The 19,675-nt window shown below is 43.6% G+C and overlaps 1 protein-coding gene across 4 annotated transcripts in view; it reads right to left on the bottom strand.

Annotated features, from left to right (window-relative positions):
- The window catches only part of LOC116515790 (retroviral integration site protein Fli-1 homolog), a 32,857-nt gene extending 13,240 nt beyond the window's left edge, over positions 1-19,617 (bottom strand). For all 4 annotated transcript variants that reach the window (XM_032228017.1, XM_032228018.1, XM_032228016.1 and 1 more), the window contains exon 1: positions 19,536-19,617. In XM_032228017.1, coding sequence (XP_032083908.1) covers positions 19,536-19,553 — 18 coding nt within the window. In that variant the 5' untranslated portion in view covers positions 19,554-19,617. The remainder of the gene's footprint in view (positions 1-19,535) is intronic.
- Between the last annotated feature and the right edge of the window lie 58 nt (positions 19,618-19,675).

The following is a 19,675-nucleotide window of genomic DNA, read 5'->3' as shown; positions in this document are numbered from 1 at the left end:
TCTGGGTTATTCGCCAAAATCTGCAAATGTAGTGTATTTGATAGGTGAAGAACTGAATTAAAATATGACACTGTCCTTGGGGAAGGTAACTTATTCAGTGGCCTGACTGAAAAATGGCAAGATTTCCTCCCACCCACCCCCACCAGTCCTTGAAATCAAATGAGCAATAGCAGGAACCTTCAATTCCGTAATTCAAATAACAGTTAAACGTGCAGGAGCTCGTTCACTTCTGCATCCATCCTCCTGACCTGTCATGAAATTAAGGTGCAATAATCCGCCAGACGAAAAGAACTGCTCAGATAAGACACGGCTCTTTCTCGGTTTAAACCACAGAATTGGGAGGTGGCCCCTACTGAAGGCGGAGGCTGCAATCACTGAACACGCTTAACTAGCTTGCCAAGCTAACTCACTTTCTACGTGCGCACAAAACAGTTATTCCTAAACAAACCCTGCAAGGCTGGATTAATTTGCACAACACCTTGAGCTGCAAGCCGACGAACCGAAGGGAAGATGTAACCGAGATTTGCATAACGCACACATGGAGTTGGGAGGTTTCTAGCTAATCTGAGTAACAATTTTGTGACCAGAAAGCCAGCAGTTCTGGCTTTGAGATTTTTACATATATATGTTTTTTTTAAAGATTTTTTTTTTAAAGAGTCTTAAAGATTTAGGAAAGGTACAAGTAAATGTTACCTTTTAAGATAATACTTTATATCGTTTGGATCATTACGCGGGTACTCCTCCCGTGATGAATGCAATTGGGAACAGAATTTCCATTGCTAAGCGATGTTGTTAAGTGCCTTTTATGATTATTATTTTTTTGGGCCACGGTTGTTAAGCAATTGTTAAGTGAATCAATATGGTCATTAAGCAAATCCCACTTCCCCTTATTGATTTTTTGCTGATCCAGAATCCAGTTGGGAAGGCTGCACATGGTGATCACATGGCCCTTGGATGCTCCAATCGCCATAAATACACGCCTGTTGCCAAGCGCCAGAAGTTTGATCATATTATTAACGGGGATATTGTGAGGGTTGTAAGGGTTTCTGAAGGTTGAGACTTTAGAAAGAGTACAGAGGAGAACAACAAAGATGCATTCAAGATCCCCAGAAGGCCAGGTGGCTGGACTGCAGGTAAGTGACTGTATACTTGGCATTTGAAGCTAATCACATTCCACCCCCTCCATCCTTTTGCAACCTGATTTTTATGAGGCTCGTTACTACCAAAGAAAATATTAATTTCACTTCAGTAAGGTATTTGATAAAATAGACCATAAACTACTGCAGAAAAGAGCAACCAAGGAGGGGACTAGAGGCTAAAACATATGAAGAACGGTTGCAGGAACTGGGCATGGCTAGTTTAATGAAAAGAAGGACTAGGGGAGACATGATAGCAGTGTTCCAATATCTCAGGGGTTGCCACAAAGAAGAGGGAATCAAACTATTTCCCAAAACACCTGAGGGCAAGACAAGAAGCAATGGGTGGAAACTAATCAAGGAGAGAAGCAGCTTAGAAGGAGAAATTTCCTGACAGAACAATTAATCAGTGGAACAACTTGCCTCCAGAGGTTGTGAATGCCCCAACACTGGAAGCTTTTAAGAAGATGTTGGATAGCCATTTGTCTGAAATGGTGTACGGTTTCCTGCCTAAGCAGGAGGTTGGACTAGAAGACCTTCAAGGTCCCTTCCAACTCTTGTTATTCTAAATTCTAAATTAAGTAAATACAAGGACCTTTCATTAAGCTTTTTCTCTCCCCCCCCCCAGTGCCATTGTAACTTCAAAGGGGTGCTAAACGAATTGTTGTAAGTGGAGGATCACAATAAATGTACTCAGCACGGTTTGGCTAGCAAAGGACATCTGCATCTGCTTGCTTTGGGGGGGGGGAACCTCTCTGCCTGTGCTCAGAGTTGCCTTGGTTCAGGACACCTGGGATTCCCCCCAAAGCAGCGTCCTGAGACTTGCGAAATGACTGTTTGCTCCAATGTGGTCTTTGTGGAGAATCTGAATCTGGCACCCACCCCCACCCCCACCTCCAAACCTGGGTGCTGCAATGCAAACTCCGTTGAGAACTAAAAGCAGAAGTTGGCCGTGTGCTGAGCAGACATTTCTGCAGTCTTGATAGGAGATGCTATGGTCAGATGCAAAAACTCAGAGACAAAGTGGGGAGGAACTGTGCTTGGCTTCTTAGCAGGCCTGTTTTGCACACAATAGTCTCCGTTCTTCAGCTGGTCAAGGAAAGCTCTCAGGGACTAAAACCACAATTTTCAAATGTTGGCCAAAGTTTTAAGATGAATGGCTTCCAACACCCAGAGATCTCCAGTCAGCCACTGAAATCCATTCATCTGGAAGTAGCCTTCCACTGACCTGGAAGATTCAATTAATCGTCCAGGAGATAAATCTCTTTCTTCTGGTTATCTCTGGTTTATGCCAAAGCAGAAGAAGGTATTTTACAAGACCAATGATCAAACGAAGAATGTCTGCCACAAAGAAGCGGGAGTCAAGTTATTCTCCAAAGCACCTGAAGGTAGGGCAAGAAGCAATGGGTGGAAACTAATCAAGGAGAGAAGCAACTTAGAACCAAGGAGAAAATTCCTGAGTTAGAACAATTAATCAGTGGAACAACTTGCCTCCAGAAGTTGCGAATGCTCTAACCCTGGAAGTTTTTAAGATGTTGGATAGCCATTTGTCTGAAATGGTATAGGGTTTCCTGCTTGAGCAAGGGGTTGGACTAGAAGACCTCCAAGGTCCCTCCCAACTCTATTATTCTATTCTTGTCTGCTCCATCATGGATGCCTTCCAGACCTCAGCTCAAAATTCTGGGAATCATGGCCAGAAAGTGCCCATGTTGGAGGAGGCTACCCTAGAAAGAAGAATTGCTGGGGTTTTTTTATGGCTGATGTACAACATACCCGTATTAAATTGGAATGAGCACTGCTTGGTTTGGAGTTAAGCTAGTGTTTCTTAATGTTGGCAATTTTAAGAAGTGTGGACTTCAACTGCCAAAATCCCCCCAGCCAGCATCCTGTATAATACAGCAAGCTGAGGAATTCTGGGAGTTGAAGTTCAAAGGCCTTAAAGTTGCCAAGGTTGAGAAACATTGGCTCAGACTGTTGCATATAACCATAATTTCTTAGCCTGGCTTATTATGGTGTATGAATTCACTCCATATGTATGAAGCATAGAGGTTCAAAGTCTGGGATGCAATGGTCGAAGCGACCACTAGATGGCAGGAAAGGATTTCCCATTTCTCTTTGCTGCCACCTATGCCTTTTCTGCAGTATTGCAGCCTGGATTTGGTAGTCTTATTCTGGAAAGAAGCAAATGCCATGCAATTCTACTGTAGTACTCCAAAATCCTAGGCTCAAACTTTTTTAAATTCTAAGACTGGGTTTTCATCTTATAGTAAACACACATTTTTAGACTCAGGCGTCCCATTATAGCAAACACCAACATGCTAGCAATGAGCATGATGAGACAATCAACCAAGTAGCAGCCTAATGATGATTCTATAGAAAACATAGGAAATAATTAGTAACTAGGGGGATATTTTAGAAATCAGGAATGATGGAAACAGCCCCCCACCTGTTCATGCTATCTCCCAAACATTAGATAAATAGAGATTTATTGGCCCCACGGAGATGGCTGGTCATCTCAAAGCAGTAGCTGTAGGTGTCGAGGTACACTGCTCTTGAACATGGAAGTTCCATTGTTCAACACCCTCTCCTGATGCCTATTGGCTGTGAAAAACCTCCCTTTGCTGATACAAAACCCTTTTTTACACCAGCCTTCCTAATGACCAAACTGCACAATCACGCAAGGATGGGATTGCCTCACTGTTGCGCTGCGTTGCACAAAAGGGTGGGTGTGGCCGAAAGACTGCCAGTAATGCAGAACTGTGGGTAACACCCAACTCCAAAGCAAAACATGGGCACCTCGAAGGCTGAAGGAGGAGATGGGGAGGGAGAGAACAATGGCTTGGATTCCAGCCAAAGGACTATTCTGTCTAAAGCAGCGGGCAGAAGCTTATTCGAGGAAAGCCCAGATAGAAGTCCTCTTAATTTTCCATTTTCAATCATTCTTTCAATGCAACTTGATTTTGGTGGCCGTCTCGGTGTATCTGAGAGGAAGGGGAGAGCAGAGACGCCCTCATCCTTGGTCTTCTGCCCCAGTCTTTTTCCAAATTGCAGAAGGGGCCGAATCCTGCAGTGAATGGCAGGAGGAAGGGTTCAAATCAAGCCTTAAGATGGCTTTGGTTTGCGCTTAAAACTGTGATTCAATATCTCCCAGAAGAAGGAAGGAAGGGACGTGGTGGCTCAGTGGCTAAAACGCTGAGCTTGCCATCAGAAATATCAGCAGTTTGGCGGTTCGAATCCCTCGGGGTGCGTAATTGAGTGAGCTCCCGTTACTTGTCCCAGCTTCGGTCAATCTAGCAGTTCGAAAGCATGAAAAAATGCAAGTAGAAAAATAGGAATCACCTTTGGTGGGAAGGGAAGAGCGCTCCATGCGCCTTCAGTGTTGAGTCATGCCGGCCACATGACCACGGAGACATCTTTTGACAGTGCTTTGAAACGGAGATGAGCACTGCCCCCTAGAGTCGGGAATGACTACCACGTATGTGTGAGGGGAACCTTTACCGTTATCTTTTAGAGCAGTGGTTCTCAACCCTCCCAATGCCGCGACCCTTTAATACAGTTCCTCATGTTGTGGTGACCCCCAACCATCAAATTGGTGTCTCGGTTCCTAAGACCATCGAAATACGTGTTTTCCGATGGTTTTAGGTGACCCCTGTGAAAGGGTCGTTTGACCCCCAAAGGGGTCCCGACTCACAGGTTGAGAACCACTGTTTTAAAGGAAGGAGACAATGGGCCCAGGGGACAATATAATATGTATGTATTATGTAGAGTTTTTAGATCACCCCAGGCTGCCATGAGCAATATTTGATCAGTATTACAGAGACAGAAGTCAGCATGTTCCAAGGTTGCCCACAGGATGTGGTAAATAACATCACAATGGCAGCTATGGCCATGTGGATCAATTATATGGTTATGTCAGCCGTTCACTATTTGGATCACATTTGGCAGTTACCCCTGGCACCCTGAAGCGGTTGTGGTACTGCAAAATTTGAGAATCCCTATAAGAATTAAAACATGCACCATAAAGCTACCCAGAGAGCTTTGGTTACAGTATTGGGAGATTTAAAAACTGTAATAAAAATAAATAAATCTGTTAAAAATTGCAATAAACAAGCAAAAAAAAAATCTGCATTAGGTTTTGTTTTCAATATTTATGTGTTTAAATTGCCCAGTCGGGAAGTAGCAGCTTTGGGTGTCCTCCAAATCAGTGAAAATGTTGAATCATGGCTGGGAGATTGTCAGCAAAGATTGATGGGAAATTGAAAAAGTAAGTAACACAGAAGAAAAGAATGGGCAAAAACGCAGGAAAACTGCATAGAGCTGAATTCTACTTAGAACATAGAATTGTAGAAGGGACCTTGGAGGTCTTCTAGTCCAACCCCCTGCTCAAGCAGGACACCCTATACCATTTCAGATAAATGATGATCCAATCTCTTTTGGAAAGCCTCCAATAACGGAGCACCAACAATTTCTGAAGGCAAGCTATTCCATTGGTCGATTGCTCTAACCATTAGGATTTTTCTCCTTGGTTCTAGGTTGATTCTGTCCTTGGTTAATTTCCATCCATTATTTCTTGTCTTGCATTTTGGTCCATTGGAAAATAAGTTGATCTCCTCGTCTTTGTAGGAGCCCTCAAATACTGGACTGCCGCTATCATGTCTTAAAGGAAACTCAAAAGGAAACCCTCATATTCCCATGTTTCCCCATTTGGTTAGGGTAGAAAATCAAAATTGGAAACTCTGCAGTGTGGCTGTAAAAAAAGGATCCAGGGGTGTGCATCTCAAGGAATGAAGGAGATGTGTCAATGAATGAGACCCCTGTCCTCTTCCTGCTCAGTTCATAAACCCAGACAATTGCTACACCTACTAGCAAAAGCCAGTTTTTAAAAAAATCGCAGGCCTTTTACGTAGAACAATATATGTTAATCCATTCATTTGCCATAAAAACATTATATAGACTTCAGTGTCTGAGCTGTAGATATCTCAGAAGCCCTTTGATGGAGCCACAGAGCTCACATGAAGTCTTCTGCACTCCCATCTAGTGGTCCTTCAAGTTATTGCAGCCAAGAATGGGAATGGGAAGTAATAAAGAAGATATTAGATTGTTCAGAAATGGACAGGTTGACATTGAGAATAAAGGATAAAGAGGAATCAGTGTACTACAGCAGTGATCCCCAACCCCCGGTCCGCGGACCGGTGCCGGGCCGTGGAGTACCTGGCACCGGGCCGCGCAGCGGCCGGGGGCCATGATCGCTGCAGCGGCTGGGGGCCATGATCGCTGCAGCGGCCGGCCGATTCCTGAAAAAAACCTAAGAGCGCCTGCGCAGCTACGTAGGGCTAGCGTAGACAGTGCTAGTAGCGTAGCCTTGCGTAGGCGCAGTTTGTGCTACGCTATCTACGCTAGCCATACTGAACTGCGCCTGCGCAAGGCTACGCTACTAGCGCTGGTCATCGACGCGCTCAGCGGGCCACGGTAAAATTATCAAAGGCTGACTGGTCCGCGGCGATAAAAAGGTTGGGGACCACTGTACTACAGGACATAGGGGCGGTTTTATGAGTGATTTGAAAAAAAAGATATAAATAGAAAGAAAAAGGAACACAACATGAAATAAATATCTCAGAGGATACATGATAAATACAGGAGGAGGGGAAATAAGAAAATATTAAAATGTAAATATACAGGCGGAAAAATGACAGGAATTGATATATGTTAAATAATTATAAGAATGTATATGTAAGAATGAATTTGAAAGGAAACATAAAAAACTGTTTACAAAAAAAAGTTATTGCAGCGAAGAAATGGGGGCCTTGTAGACAGATAGTCCTCAGTTGATGACTGCAAGGGGGGCGTGCAGCATTTCTGTTGTTAAGCAAGGCAATTGTGAGTTGTGCCCCTTTTTATAAACTTTTCTTTTACCTCGTTAGTTAAACAAATCTCTTGTTAAGTGAATCATATGATTGTTAAGTGGATCCAGCTTCCCACATTGACTTTGTTGGAAGCTGGCAGGGAAGATTGCAAATGGGGAGGACGTAGCACCAGGATGCTATGGTCATAAGTGTGAGGACCAGCTGCAAATCACTTTTTTCAGCCCTGTTGTTACTTTTGAATTGTCAATTAAAAAATGGTGGCATTATCTAGTCTGCAATGCAATGCTTCTGCCAAAAACTCCTGTTTATGTTCTCTTGCCATTTATATTAATATAAGGAATTATTATAAGACATTAATTCCTCCTTCAATTCAATGACAAGGTTTACATTTCACTATAGTTTCTGCAGGCGATATAATCAGCTTGGTTAAGAATAAAGCTCTGATGTGCAAAAGCACCCAGATCAGATGTGGAGATCTAAAACTGGATTTACGTTTTCAAGATGATGTTGACTTTCTCAAAATCCTCGGCTTTCAATTTGGGTTTTGTGATTTGGGCACGTTTGTAAAAAAAAAAAAAAATCCCTGGAAGTTAGACTGTCAAGATGGAATATCACAGAGGCCAAGAGCCCAGTGTTACAAATGCGAGCCATGCTTAAATAATTCTGCAAATTTGCTTTCTGTTTTAAATAAGGAGGCTCATTTCTAAGAAATTCATTATCATAATTTGTGGGTACTATAAGATAACAGGATGAAGTATTAATCTAGGTAAGTTTGGTTGAGGCCCTAGTTGCTAATTTCATGTGTTTAAAGATCGGCTCCAATCCTGTATGTAGGTGTTAGAGCAGTGGTGGGATTCAAAACTTTTTACTACCGGTTCTATGGGCGTGGCTTTGTGGGCATGGCTTTATGGCTTTGTGGATGTGGCAGGGGAAGGATACTGCAAAATCCTCATTCCTTCCCCACTTCTGGGGGAAGGTTACTGCAAAATCTCCATTACCTCCCCACCCCACTACCTACTTTCCAGCTCCCTTCTCCTGTTTAGGGCAACAAAAGAAGATCAGCTGGGAGGCAGCGGGGGCGTGGCCAGCCTATTTGCCGGTTCTCCGAACTACTCAAAATTTCTGCTACTGGTTCAACAGAAACCTGTCAGAATTGGCTGAATACCACCTCTGTGTTGGAGTCGTTGAGAATTAATTATCTTAATTGCATTTAAAATGACATACCTAAGCATCCATAATTAGCAATATTTGTGGGAAATTTAAGAGGAGAACATCAGACGGGAAGATGCTATGAAGTTGTAATCAAAAATGCCTGTTTAGGATCCCATGTCTTATTCCAGAAGGTATTGTTCCATATGTAATATTACCATTTTCCTGATTCCTAGCTAGATAAGAATTAGAAGGATTTCATTTTGCAAGGAAGAGTCTTGTGAGAGACTAAAAACGAACACATTTATTGGCGTATGAATTTTATTGCCTGTATTTCATCAGAGATTGGGGATACTATCTTGTGATCAGAGAATATGGAACATCTTTGATTATGAATGATAGTTGAATTTACACAACACAGCCAGATGGAAATTTCGTACAGGAAATAACAGACAGGCCTTTATTAACAGGGCTCATTCACAAAATATTTGTGATTTTGATGCTGAAAGTTTGGCCTTCTGAACTGACAGTGCAAAAGTAATAAAAATATATTGCAGTTACTCGCTTGCATTTGTTTGAAGGCACGATGGTACTGAAAAAGTGACTTACAACCGGTCCTCATACTTTTGACCATTGTAGTGTCCCCCCATGGTCAGATGATTGCTGCTTAGGCAATTGGCATGTATTTACATGGTTGCAGTATTCTGAGGTCACATGATAATTGTTTGCGACCTTCCCAGCAGCTTCCAATGAGCAAAGTCAATGCGGAAAGCTAAATTCACTTCAGGACCATATGATTGATTTAATGACTGCAGCAAACATCCTAGATTGGACATGATGCATCCCTTACTACTGGTTGCAATTGTAGTCATACGTCAAGTACTACATATAGCAAAATGTTGATAAATTGTTCATAGAACTATAGAAGGTGTTCTGACCGAGGCTTCCCAAGAGCATGAAGCGAACTTCTTGTCCCGACAAAAACCCCTTTTATTAATTGGCTGTGAATTCTGCTCATTCACATCTGGCAAAGTCTTTCAAGGGAGGATTTACAGTCACAGACCTTATCTGGCTTGGAGAGCTGCCAGGCCGATCTCTGCAAAACCTGGCAAGGAGTCTCGGAGAGTCACGAACCAATTAAGGGAACTAATTGTCTCTTGCAAACTCCACTCCCCTTTCGCTCCTCTTTTATTTCCTCTGGGAGGGGCCATTCATCGTTCACCTGTGGCCTTACTCCAAGTCGATCCTTGTTCTTTAGTTGTTCCCTTCATCTGGCAACTCTGTGGATACACACACTGGGAACAGGCTCCAGCTGTTCGTCTGCCTCACTGATGTCTGATTCTGAAGGAAGCTGATAAGTGGCATATGTCTCTGGTCCCCTCTCTGCCTCCAACACAGAGCCCTCATCAGAGCCTTCCCCAGACTCTAGGACTGGCCCCTGTTCCTCCCCAACCTCCTCACTGTCCGAATCTGGTGGGCCACAACAGTAAGGTTTGGAATGAACCTTGAGATCATCTCGCACAATTCCCTTTCCAGAGCAAAAATCGGTTATTCCAGCATCCTTGGTAAATGGCCACCTAGCTCATGTTGAATGGCCTCCAGGGAAGGAAGGAGTATTTCATTGCTGAACCTCTCTTACTCTTGGGGAAGATTTCCTGATGTCTAGGCAAAATCTATGCTTTCTAATATCCACCATTATTTCTTGTCCTGTATCCTGGAACAACCCCGAACAAGTGTGCTCTATCCGCTATCTTGGTATTTCTCAGGTTCAAGAGATGTGGGCTTCAACTCCCAGAATTCCTCAGCTAGCATGGATTGTTCAAGGTTCTCCTCCAATCTCAGTCATGGAAACCTGCCTGGTGATTTGGGGTAAGTTTCTCTCTCTCTCTCAGCCTAGTTCAGTGCGCATGCACATTTCCACCTACAAAGGTCTGCGCATGTGCACAATGTTAGAAAGGGGGGGGGGGGATTAAATTTTTGCAATGAAGATTGTTCTGAGCATGTGCAAAAACAAAAATCAAGATGGCGCCGCTGCCGATAGAATCGGTTTGGGGGTCGTGGCCGCCCGAGTTACTACCTACTCAGCTGAACCGGTACGATCCAGTAGGAACACACCTCTGGCGTGCCATAAGTTCATCATCACTTTATTGATTAGCCCATGGGGCATATCAAAGTGCAGAATTCCAAGCACAAATTATTACTAAAATCTCTAAAACCGAGGTGGCGCAGTGGTTATAGTGCAGTACTGCACTTGCTAACTGCAATTCGGCGGTTCAAATCTCACCGGCTCAAAGGTTGACTCAGCCTTCCATCCTTCTGAGGTGGGTGAAATGAGGACCCAGACTATGGGGGCAATATGCTAATTCTGTAAACCGCTTAGAGAGGGCTGAAAGCCCTATGAAGCGGTATATAAGTCTAACTGCTATTACTATTGCTATTGCTCTTCCCTACTAACCCACCGCACATACTTAATGTGGAGAATAAAAGAGGAAGAGAGAATTCTCTACATGTTGCCTTGTCTCTCTTTGTGAAAAGGAAAACCTTTGCTTCCTCCCCCCCCGCCCCCACTGGAATATTAGGTGAGTCTTGAATGAATGTATATCCTACCAAACTATTTTTTGCAGTAGGGGACAATCTGAACAGTGCTGACCTTGCATAATAGGGTAGGAATTGTAGTCCAACACACCAAGCAGTTACTCAAAACGACAGCATTTTGATCAACTCAGAGCGTGGTAATATAGGAACTGAAAACAGAGACCAATTAACCAAAGGAACTGAGACTTGTGACTGCACATTGTCCCACCTGGAATTATTTTAGACACATCACTTTTTTTTTTTAAGACCGAAAGAACAAAACATGAAAACCGACGACAGCAGGAGGAAATTTAAACATTATCCCTCCGAGATATACAATTTCCAAGATTTTAGAAATGAGGATTGCTACCGATAAGGGCCAAAACAGCACAGCACTTTCTACAAACTGAAATATTTATCTTTGCCTGAAGTTTTAAAGTTTGCAGAAGTGCCCAAACAGAGCGAAGCAACGTGCAAACTTGCAAAGAAACACTCACAGACTTTTTTTTTTAAAGCCTCCAGGGAGAATACTAAAACTCGATTGTGGAGGATTGATTCTGCCTAATCGACACTTGTGGGAACCTTGAAGGATTGGGACCAACCACAGTCAAAGTACTTGTAATACCAGGTCCATTCATAGGAGGGTTGCTTTTAAGACCATCCCGATTTGTGATAGAAATCCCCGTCCCAGTTGTGGTTGTTAAGTGAAGGAGGACCTGCACTGTGTTGAAAGGATCTTGATTTGAATGATAAAAATGTGGTAGGTGCCTGCGTAGATTTCTATGCAATGCAAAACTTTGCTGGCTCATTTCTGCAGATCAGATTTTTGCTAGAAGGCTTGTATGGACACTCTGGAATTTGACTTGGAACTTGATCCAAAGGGAAAAATAATGTAATCTGAAACTAAAAGTGTTGAATGGAATTACAGACTTGTTGGGCTTTGAATAACAGACTGCAGGGTGAAGATTAAGCAGGTAAATCATATAGAATCAAGTTTATCTGCCGGTCAGCAAAAGATTGACTTAACTCCTGCCACCACTCTGATAAGGAAGTAGCCACAAAAATTTCCATCTGGGTCATTGATTTTTTTTTTTAAAAGGCTTTTCACAAAGCTGACTTTCTAATCAAAACAAACTTGAGATGAAGACCATTCGTAATTTGTAGCTAGTCATAGAGGACATGTATGTTAAATATGGAAATATATTAAATATAGACAATGCTTTAAAAAGTGTGATAAGAATAAAAATACAAAGAGGTACAATAGAACAACTGTGGCAAAAGAGAACAGCGATTGCACCAATAGTGATAGGCGTCTTGGGTGCAACCCCAAAACATCAGGAGCATCACTTTAATACTCTTGGCATTGACAAAATCAACGTCAGTCAATTGCAAACGTCAGCTTTACTTGGAATACCTTATAATATCCTACAACAACACCTTTAACTCCATCAAACGACAACATCTGCCCATCCAGGTCCTTGGGAAAGGACTCGGTAGGTGGAGAAAACTGTGAAACTCAGTCTAAACATCTGGCCAACTGTGCAACGAAGATAAATAATGCTACCTCAGATATTGGATTCCTTAACTGGATTTAAGCATTGCAGATGTGTCCAGGGATCGAATGGGAGCAAGTGACATCCTGTGCATTGTGACATCATTCTGCATGCATGTGGTCAAAACATCAAGATTGCAGCCACAACAATGATCCACAGACCACCTGTTTTCATTTGCAACACACATTAAAGACAGAACTTTGACAGTTGTTATTCCATTTCAAGGAGATATTTTTGCTATACATCGCCACACCTTACCTTTATTCAAAATGTAATGAACAAGCACTACATGATGAGAGATGCAGGGGGTTTTATATGCTTTTTATTGGAAAAGATCTCTGATTCCCTCTACGGAAGAATGTTAATTGAATGGGGAATGTCTAGAATAACTTCGTATCTTAAAAAAACAAGAGTGATGAAGAATTCAGTCTTATTTGGAAACCATTTCTGGAGTATAATTCTAGGCATGGCATTGTGTCGCATCCCCAATTTGGCTTCTGGAATTTATATTTTAATTTGATGTATAGTCTACAGCAGTGATTCCCAACCTTTCTTTGGCCAGGCCCCACCTAAGCATCTTTAAAATCCTGGTGCCCCCCCCCCCCTCCTTCCCCAATGAGATATAATTCTTACTTTACTCAAAAAGTGAACTCTACTCATATGGAGGCAGCCTAAAAGGCCATTAACTTGGTTTAAACAAGGTTCAAATTGCCACCATTAAAATTCACATTGCCCCCCACCCCTGTGGGGCATGGGCCCAACATTGGGAACCACTTGTCCACAGCATTAGTTGCCGTATTTTTTCCATGTATTGTTTATTTAAATATTTTCTTTTTCCTGTTATCAGTTTGCATGTTGTGAATAGAGGCATATATCTACTAAGAATGGGCCATGAAATGTCCTAAGTTATTAATGGTGCATTAGAATATATTAACTAGTGATAGTTTAGAGTGCCAGTTATTTGAAATTTGTTGGTTATTATTCCCCAGTAGTCTGCTGCTTATGCTGACGTAGTTGCTGCATTTGTAGTAGTATTATTTATTTTCCTTTTTTTTTTTGAAATTATAAACAATAAATTAAAATTGAGAAGAAATCGGACCACACCATCGTATCTTGATCTTTATGACCGTAAGCTTTGGACCAGGAATCAACCTTTCTTCTCTCTTTTATCAATTCTGCGGATATATGGGCCGGACAGGGTGATATATAGCAAGAAGTGAAGATACACGGCTCAAGCATTTTACCAAGTTCTTTCCTGAGTTCCCAATCTATTCCCACTGAGCTCCCAATCTATTCCATGACCAATGCCGCATCTGCTTCCCATTTTGCGTGTCAATAGAATCACGGGGAGCGCCTGCAATTAAGTCTCTTCGCTCTCTCAATTTTCCACAATCCCCCCAAAGGATGCTTCATCAGGGGTATTATGGAAACTAATAATCAGCCAGACTCGCACTGCTGAAACAGTTTTGCTTGAAAGAGCGAAGAGACTTAATGCAACTCCTAGAAGACTCTTGATAGATGGATGACAGCCCTGGAGATTAGTGTCAGTGGGCATGGTCCAGAACACAGCCGCGCGAGCGATTATGGGTATACCTAGATACACCCATATTACACCTATCCTCCGCGAGCTGCACTGGCTTCCGATAGGTCTCCGTACACACTTCAAGGTGCTGGTCATCACCTTTAATGCCCTACATGGCCTAGGACCTGGATATCTGAGAGACCGCCTCCTGCCACATACCTCCCAACGGCCGATAAGAACTCACAGACTGGGCCTTCTCTGGGTGCCGTCGACCGGACAATGCCGGCTGGCGGCTCCTCAGAGGAGGGCCTTCTCTGTAGCTGCTCCGACCCTGTGGAACGACCTACCTGTAGAGATCTGGACCCTCCCCACTCTCTTGGCCGAAAAGCCACTAAAACCTGGCTGTTCCGGCAGGCCTGGGGCTGTTGACTCCAGGAATGAGGTCCAGCCCCACCAGTGGTGGGTTTCAAAAAAAATTTGAACCTACTCTGTGGGTGTGGCCTCCTTTGTGGGAGTGGCTTGCTGGCCATGTGACCTGGTGGGAGTGGCTTGCCGCCCATGTGTTTTCTTTCTTTCTTTCTTTCTTTCTTTCTTTCTTTCTTTCTTTCTTTCTTTCTTTCTTTCTTTCTCTCTCTCTCTCTCTCCCTCTCTCTCTCTCTCTCCTTCCTTTTGTCTCTGTCCCTTTTTTCTTTTTTCTTTCATCTCTCTCTCACTCTTTTTCTTTCTTTTTTCTTTTTTTATTTTATTTCTTCCTTTCTTTCTCTCTCTCTCTCTCCTCTCTCTCTCTCTCTCTCTCTCAGTCTGTCTGTCTGTCTGTCTGTGTGTGTGTGTGTCAGTGGTGGGTTTCAAAAAAAATTTGGACCCTCTTCTGTAGGTGTGGCCTGCTGCTTTCCGTGTCCACTGGTGGAACCTCTTCTAACCGGTTCGGTAGATTTGACGAACCGATTCTACCGAACTGGTGCGAACTGGCAGGAACCCACCTCTGAGCCCCACCCAGATTGAGTGTATGGTGCGTTGTTTTTAAATTGTTTCTTTTTAAATTGTTTTCTTATTTTAATCTCCTTATATTAACTTTTTCTGTAAGCCGCCCGGAGTCCTACGGGATTGGGCGGCATATAAATCTATTAAAAGTTAAAGTTAAAGCCCCACCCCTCAGAACCAGTTACACCCCCCCCTCCCCAGTGCAATCTTCCATGGAGTTTTTCTTGCCAAACAAGCATAAGTCCTGACTTCCATGGGAATTTCCTCCCCACTTGGGATACAGACACCTTTCAGACTCACGAAAAATAGCAGGAGGCTTTTAAATATGGTGACCATATTTTCTTGGAAAAAACCCAAAGAACAAACAAATGATAAAAAAGGGCTAATTTGCAGAGTTTGGTAAGAATTTTTTTTTTAAAAAAATAATTCTTTACGTTTAGAATTTGGCTTTGCAAAAGAAAAATTGGAGAGCCAAACCAAGGAGAGCTTCAACAAAACACACATTCTAAAAACCAAACAGCAAGTGTGCGTTCATTTAAAGAAGACGGTTCGTTTCCCACACGTACGTAAAAGCCGCTGCGTGAAGGGGGCAAGAGTGAAATGACCTAAAGAGAGGACAAAAGCGAGGTTTGGAAAAAATAAATATATGCCAAGAGGACATCTTTCTGCAGTAAAGGCCTGCCTGTCACTGGTGGCCATCGTAAGGCATGGCGATCTATGTGCTTATCTGTATGGGGGAATGGAGAACTGCAAATCCTACCCCCCCCCCCCCCGAGAGGCTCAAGGAACATGTTTGGGATTCTGCACGTTGCTCAGAGCAAGGAAAATCTACTCGTGTTGCTCACATGTGAGGCGGGCAGGCTGACATGGCAGAGAGGGAGGACAGCGGTATGAGAGGAGGGGGGAGTTATGGTTGCAGCTCGGAGATGCTTGGTGGGACAGCTAGCACAGGAAGCCGAAGCAGGAAGTCTGAGGCCACAATGGCGGAAGCCTCTGTTGCTGCTGATAAGAACTGCTGGAGAAGCTCAGAGCTGCCCTGTTAGCTTGTGGGGGTCTTTAAATAGCTCTCCCATCTTCTGTAATAAAGGATCGAGAGGAGGAGGTGATGGGAGAGATGTGCGCAGAATTTCCTGTTTGGCTATTGAAATCCTACGTCTGGGAGGAGAAGGAGGAGGGGTGGTTGGCGGTTTTACTGGCACTTGATCTCCTTTGCTCCAGCAATTTTTTTGGCACTGGTGGGGCAAAGGGGTAGCAAGAGGTCGGATCTGCAGAATCGGGACAGGCTGGGAGAAAGGAACTTTCAAATTTGGAGGGCTGGGCATGAAACGGTACCTGGGACAAGAAAGCCGCCTTATCTTCGCTCAAAGAGACCCTTTAGGGCAGTGTTTTTCAACCTTGGCGACTTTAAGTCCTTTGGACTTCAACTCCCAGAATTCCCCAGCCAGCTGTGCTGGCTGGGGGATTCTGGGAGTTGAAGTCCACAGGACATAAAGTCGCCAAGGTTGAGAAACACTGTTTTAGGGGGTTGCCCAGCTGAAGGGCTGCTCCCAGCCCGAGTGGGCAAGCTTGGGAAAACTAATCAAGCTGGGGTGAGAGACCACAAGGAAATCTTCAAGGATGTAGGTTTAGATTGAGCACATGAAAAAAACAAGAGATGTGAGCGTGTCTAAATTGGGAAAACTTGACGGATGTCACAGGGGAAGTCTATTTCTTGGGTAGATTAATATTCCACCTTTGCCCAAAAGTGCTTTGGCAGCTACTGCCATTCATTTTATCTCCGTAACAATAACCTGGTGAAAATAGATTGGGATAAGAGAGAATGACTTTCCCAAAATCACCCCGGGGAATTTCCATGGCTGAGGATGGAGTCAAACGTGGCCTTTCCTCATAATTAACCCTTATAACCAAGGGTCACTCAACCTTGGTGGATGGACTTCAATTCCCAGAAGTCTCCAGCCAGCATGCTGTATAATATAGCAAGTTAGGGAATTCTATCGTCATATCAGGAATAACATGGTGCTGGAGATTATGAAGAGATGCAAAGGATTTGGTTGCACAGGGGTTTTACTGTGGAATTCGCCATTACTATGTGCTCTGGATTTGCCCCCAGAGTATCTCAAGAAGGTGCTGGCAAAGCCATGGAGCCAGGAGGAAACCAGAAATTGCTTCTGAAACTATTGTTGTTAGAGGACACCCAGATCATTTGATTGCTTTCTGGCTCCATGTTGCGCGTGGGAGTTTCCCAGAAATTTTCCTTAATAGTTGGAAGATTTTTTGACCAGATCCAGCCCACTCTTTTTGTATCCTTGCAATTATTATGGAAAGGATCCTGGCATGACAAGAGAGTTTTCTTTTAACAATACCTCCGATACATAGCCCCCAGCCGAGACTTGGCAAGTGACAGAATAAACCAATTTTGAAGAATCCACATTGCATCGCCCCGAAGTCAAATGTTCTCTCACCTGCTAACCTCAACAATTACACACAGGATGGAGGTGGTGGGGAGAAGAATAACCGGGTTTAAAAAGTTGGCAACCTCTACTTCTGCTTTCTTAAAGTTTCTGGTTGGCCCAATGGTAATAGACCAGCTCCAGAAATTCAAAAATGGCATTTTTTAAAATTATTTTTATAAATAAGTCAAGGCATTTCTTCCTCCTCCAATTTTCTCCACAACAACAACAACAACAACCGTGTGAGGTGAGGTGAGTTGGTCCTGGAGAGACAAAGTGGCCCAAAGTCACCCAGGTGAGCTCCCGTCTAAGGAGGGACTAGAACTCACGGTCTCCTGATGATTGGCCCAAAGCCATCCAACCGGCTTTCATTCTTAAGGCGGGACTAGAACTCAGAATCTCCTGATCTGTAGCCTGGGGTCTTCCTCCCTCAATCAAACTGGCGTTGTTGTTTTTTCTCTCCTTGTACATTTTAACAGCAATCATTCACCAGGTCTATGTTAGCCTTCCACCATCCATTAAGAGCCCCTTGGTCTGCAGAGATGAGCAGGTGACCAAACTCGAATCACTTTCTTGCTAGATCTTTTGTAGATCGAATTATTTTGAAAACAGAAAGCGCGGGGATGGGGTGGTGCCTGGTTAACTTGGCTTGACTTAAAGAAAAGAAAACTGCAGAGCCTTATGTTCTTTTGGAAACGGAATCATTCTTTCTGTGTCCCCACGGAAAGGCAGATTGTGAAGGCAACTTTTATCTATTCCTGCCACAGAATGACCAGGGAAAGAAAAACAAAGAGGCAAATCCTGACTCTCTCACACCTGAAGCATTCCCAGAAAATCCTAAAGTCAATGCCCAAGCCAAGACCCGCTCTCAAGATTAGGGGGAACCCTCAAGAGACAGAAGACACCAGTGGTCTCTTCAACCTGGAGGTTGCGGAGCTGTATTCACCAGCTAGTCCGAAAGGTCATAGAGAAGGAAGATGGATGGTAATGTTAGGCCGGGTCCTTTGCTAATCGTGAGTCTAAGCCTCTATGGCAGTGTTTCTCAACCTTGGCAACATGAAGATGTCTGGACTTCAACTCCCAGAATTCCCCAGCCAGCACTGCTCTATGGTCTCTGCCTCCCCTTGAAGCCAAGGGGAGCCAACAACTTCCAACAACAGCTCAGACAACGAAGCCCTGGCTTGCTTGTTTCACTGTGACAAACCAATCCTGCTTCTTCTTTGCAAATGATTAAGCAAGGCTCCATTTCCCTCGTCTTTAAAAAAATCTGAACAGGTCAGCACTTAAAACGACAGTTAAAATCCCAGCACAGATTCCTTCCTTGCCAATAATAATGCCAAGCCCAAGATAAAATGCATATCCTTAGAGAAGAGTTCAGCTATATATTCTCAAGAAGAAAAGTTCCCCTCCGTGAATTCTGAAAATTCTCTCCCCATCTAAGCTCATTATTAATATTATTAATTGCTTTTTTTTCAAGAGCACAGCGTGGTTAAAAGAAGGCATATCTTTGAGCTGATCAAATTTCGAAGCCTCCAATGTTTGTACAAGTCACCCTCTGTTTGGTCAGAAATGTATGTTGCATAGGAAAACAAAATGTAAAAGGAATGGACGAGCCTAAAGCTAAAGTTGGAAATAACAAATGAATTTTAAAAAAAAGCTGAAGTTGGACATAACGAACGAATTTAAAAGAAGCTGAAGTTGGAAAGGATAAAAAGCTTGACAAAAATCAAAAAATGGATTAATAACAAGAAGATGAAAGCAAGAAATAAAAATCAAATAAAAATAAAGTGAACTGACCTCTTACCACAGGGGAGCCATTCCAATTTGGGGGTGACGTGTCCCCCCAACACTTTGTATCCTACCCCAAGACTTCTGTATTTTGGCATGGAGATGCCATTTTCATCACCTCTCGCTGGGCAAATCTTGATGGTTTGGGGAAAGACGCATCCCCTGCGTCCGGCTGTGACAAAGTATGGGGATCCCCCAAAACTCTCTCGCCTGCGTGTTCGTTTGGTTGGCCAGAATTAGCGGTGCAAGGGGCTCTCTGCCTCACAGCTGAAAGTGTCTGGTGGTGGTTTGGTTTGGGTTTTTTAAACTCAGAGACATCAACCGCCACGAAAGGGAAGGAAGAGGAAATTTTTTTGTACCAGAAGGAAAGAGCGGAGGGGGCCCCTGTTTCTGGAGCTGGGTGTGTATGAGACAGAGAGGAACTGAACCAGAGACCAGCTCAGTGCAAACTGGAAGACAGACACAAAACAAGGGAGATCAGCTGCTCACAAAGATGGAGGAACTTCTCCAGAACTTACCTTGATGGTGCAATCCATGGCACGCCTCTACCTGCTGCTTTCCGCCTAGACCTCCATGGGCATTCAGATGAGTTGCATTGGCAAGGGCTGATCTTGCGCAGGGGGCCGGATGAACAAGGCTTGGTGTGTGTGTGTGTGTG

The sequence above is a fragment of the Thamnophis elegans genome, chromosome 12 (assembly GCF_009769535.1).
Source record: "Thamnophis elegans isolate rThaEle1 chromosome 12, rThaEle1.pri, whole genome shotgun sequence".
In the NCBI taxonomy this organism is placed as follows: domain Eukaryota; kingdom Metazoa; phylum Chordata; class Lepidosauria; order Squamata; family Colubridae; genus Thamnophis; species Thamnophis elegans.
This window is presented reverse-complemented; position numbering and strand designations above follow the sequence as displayed.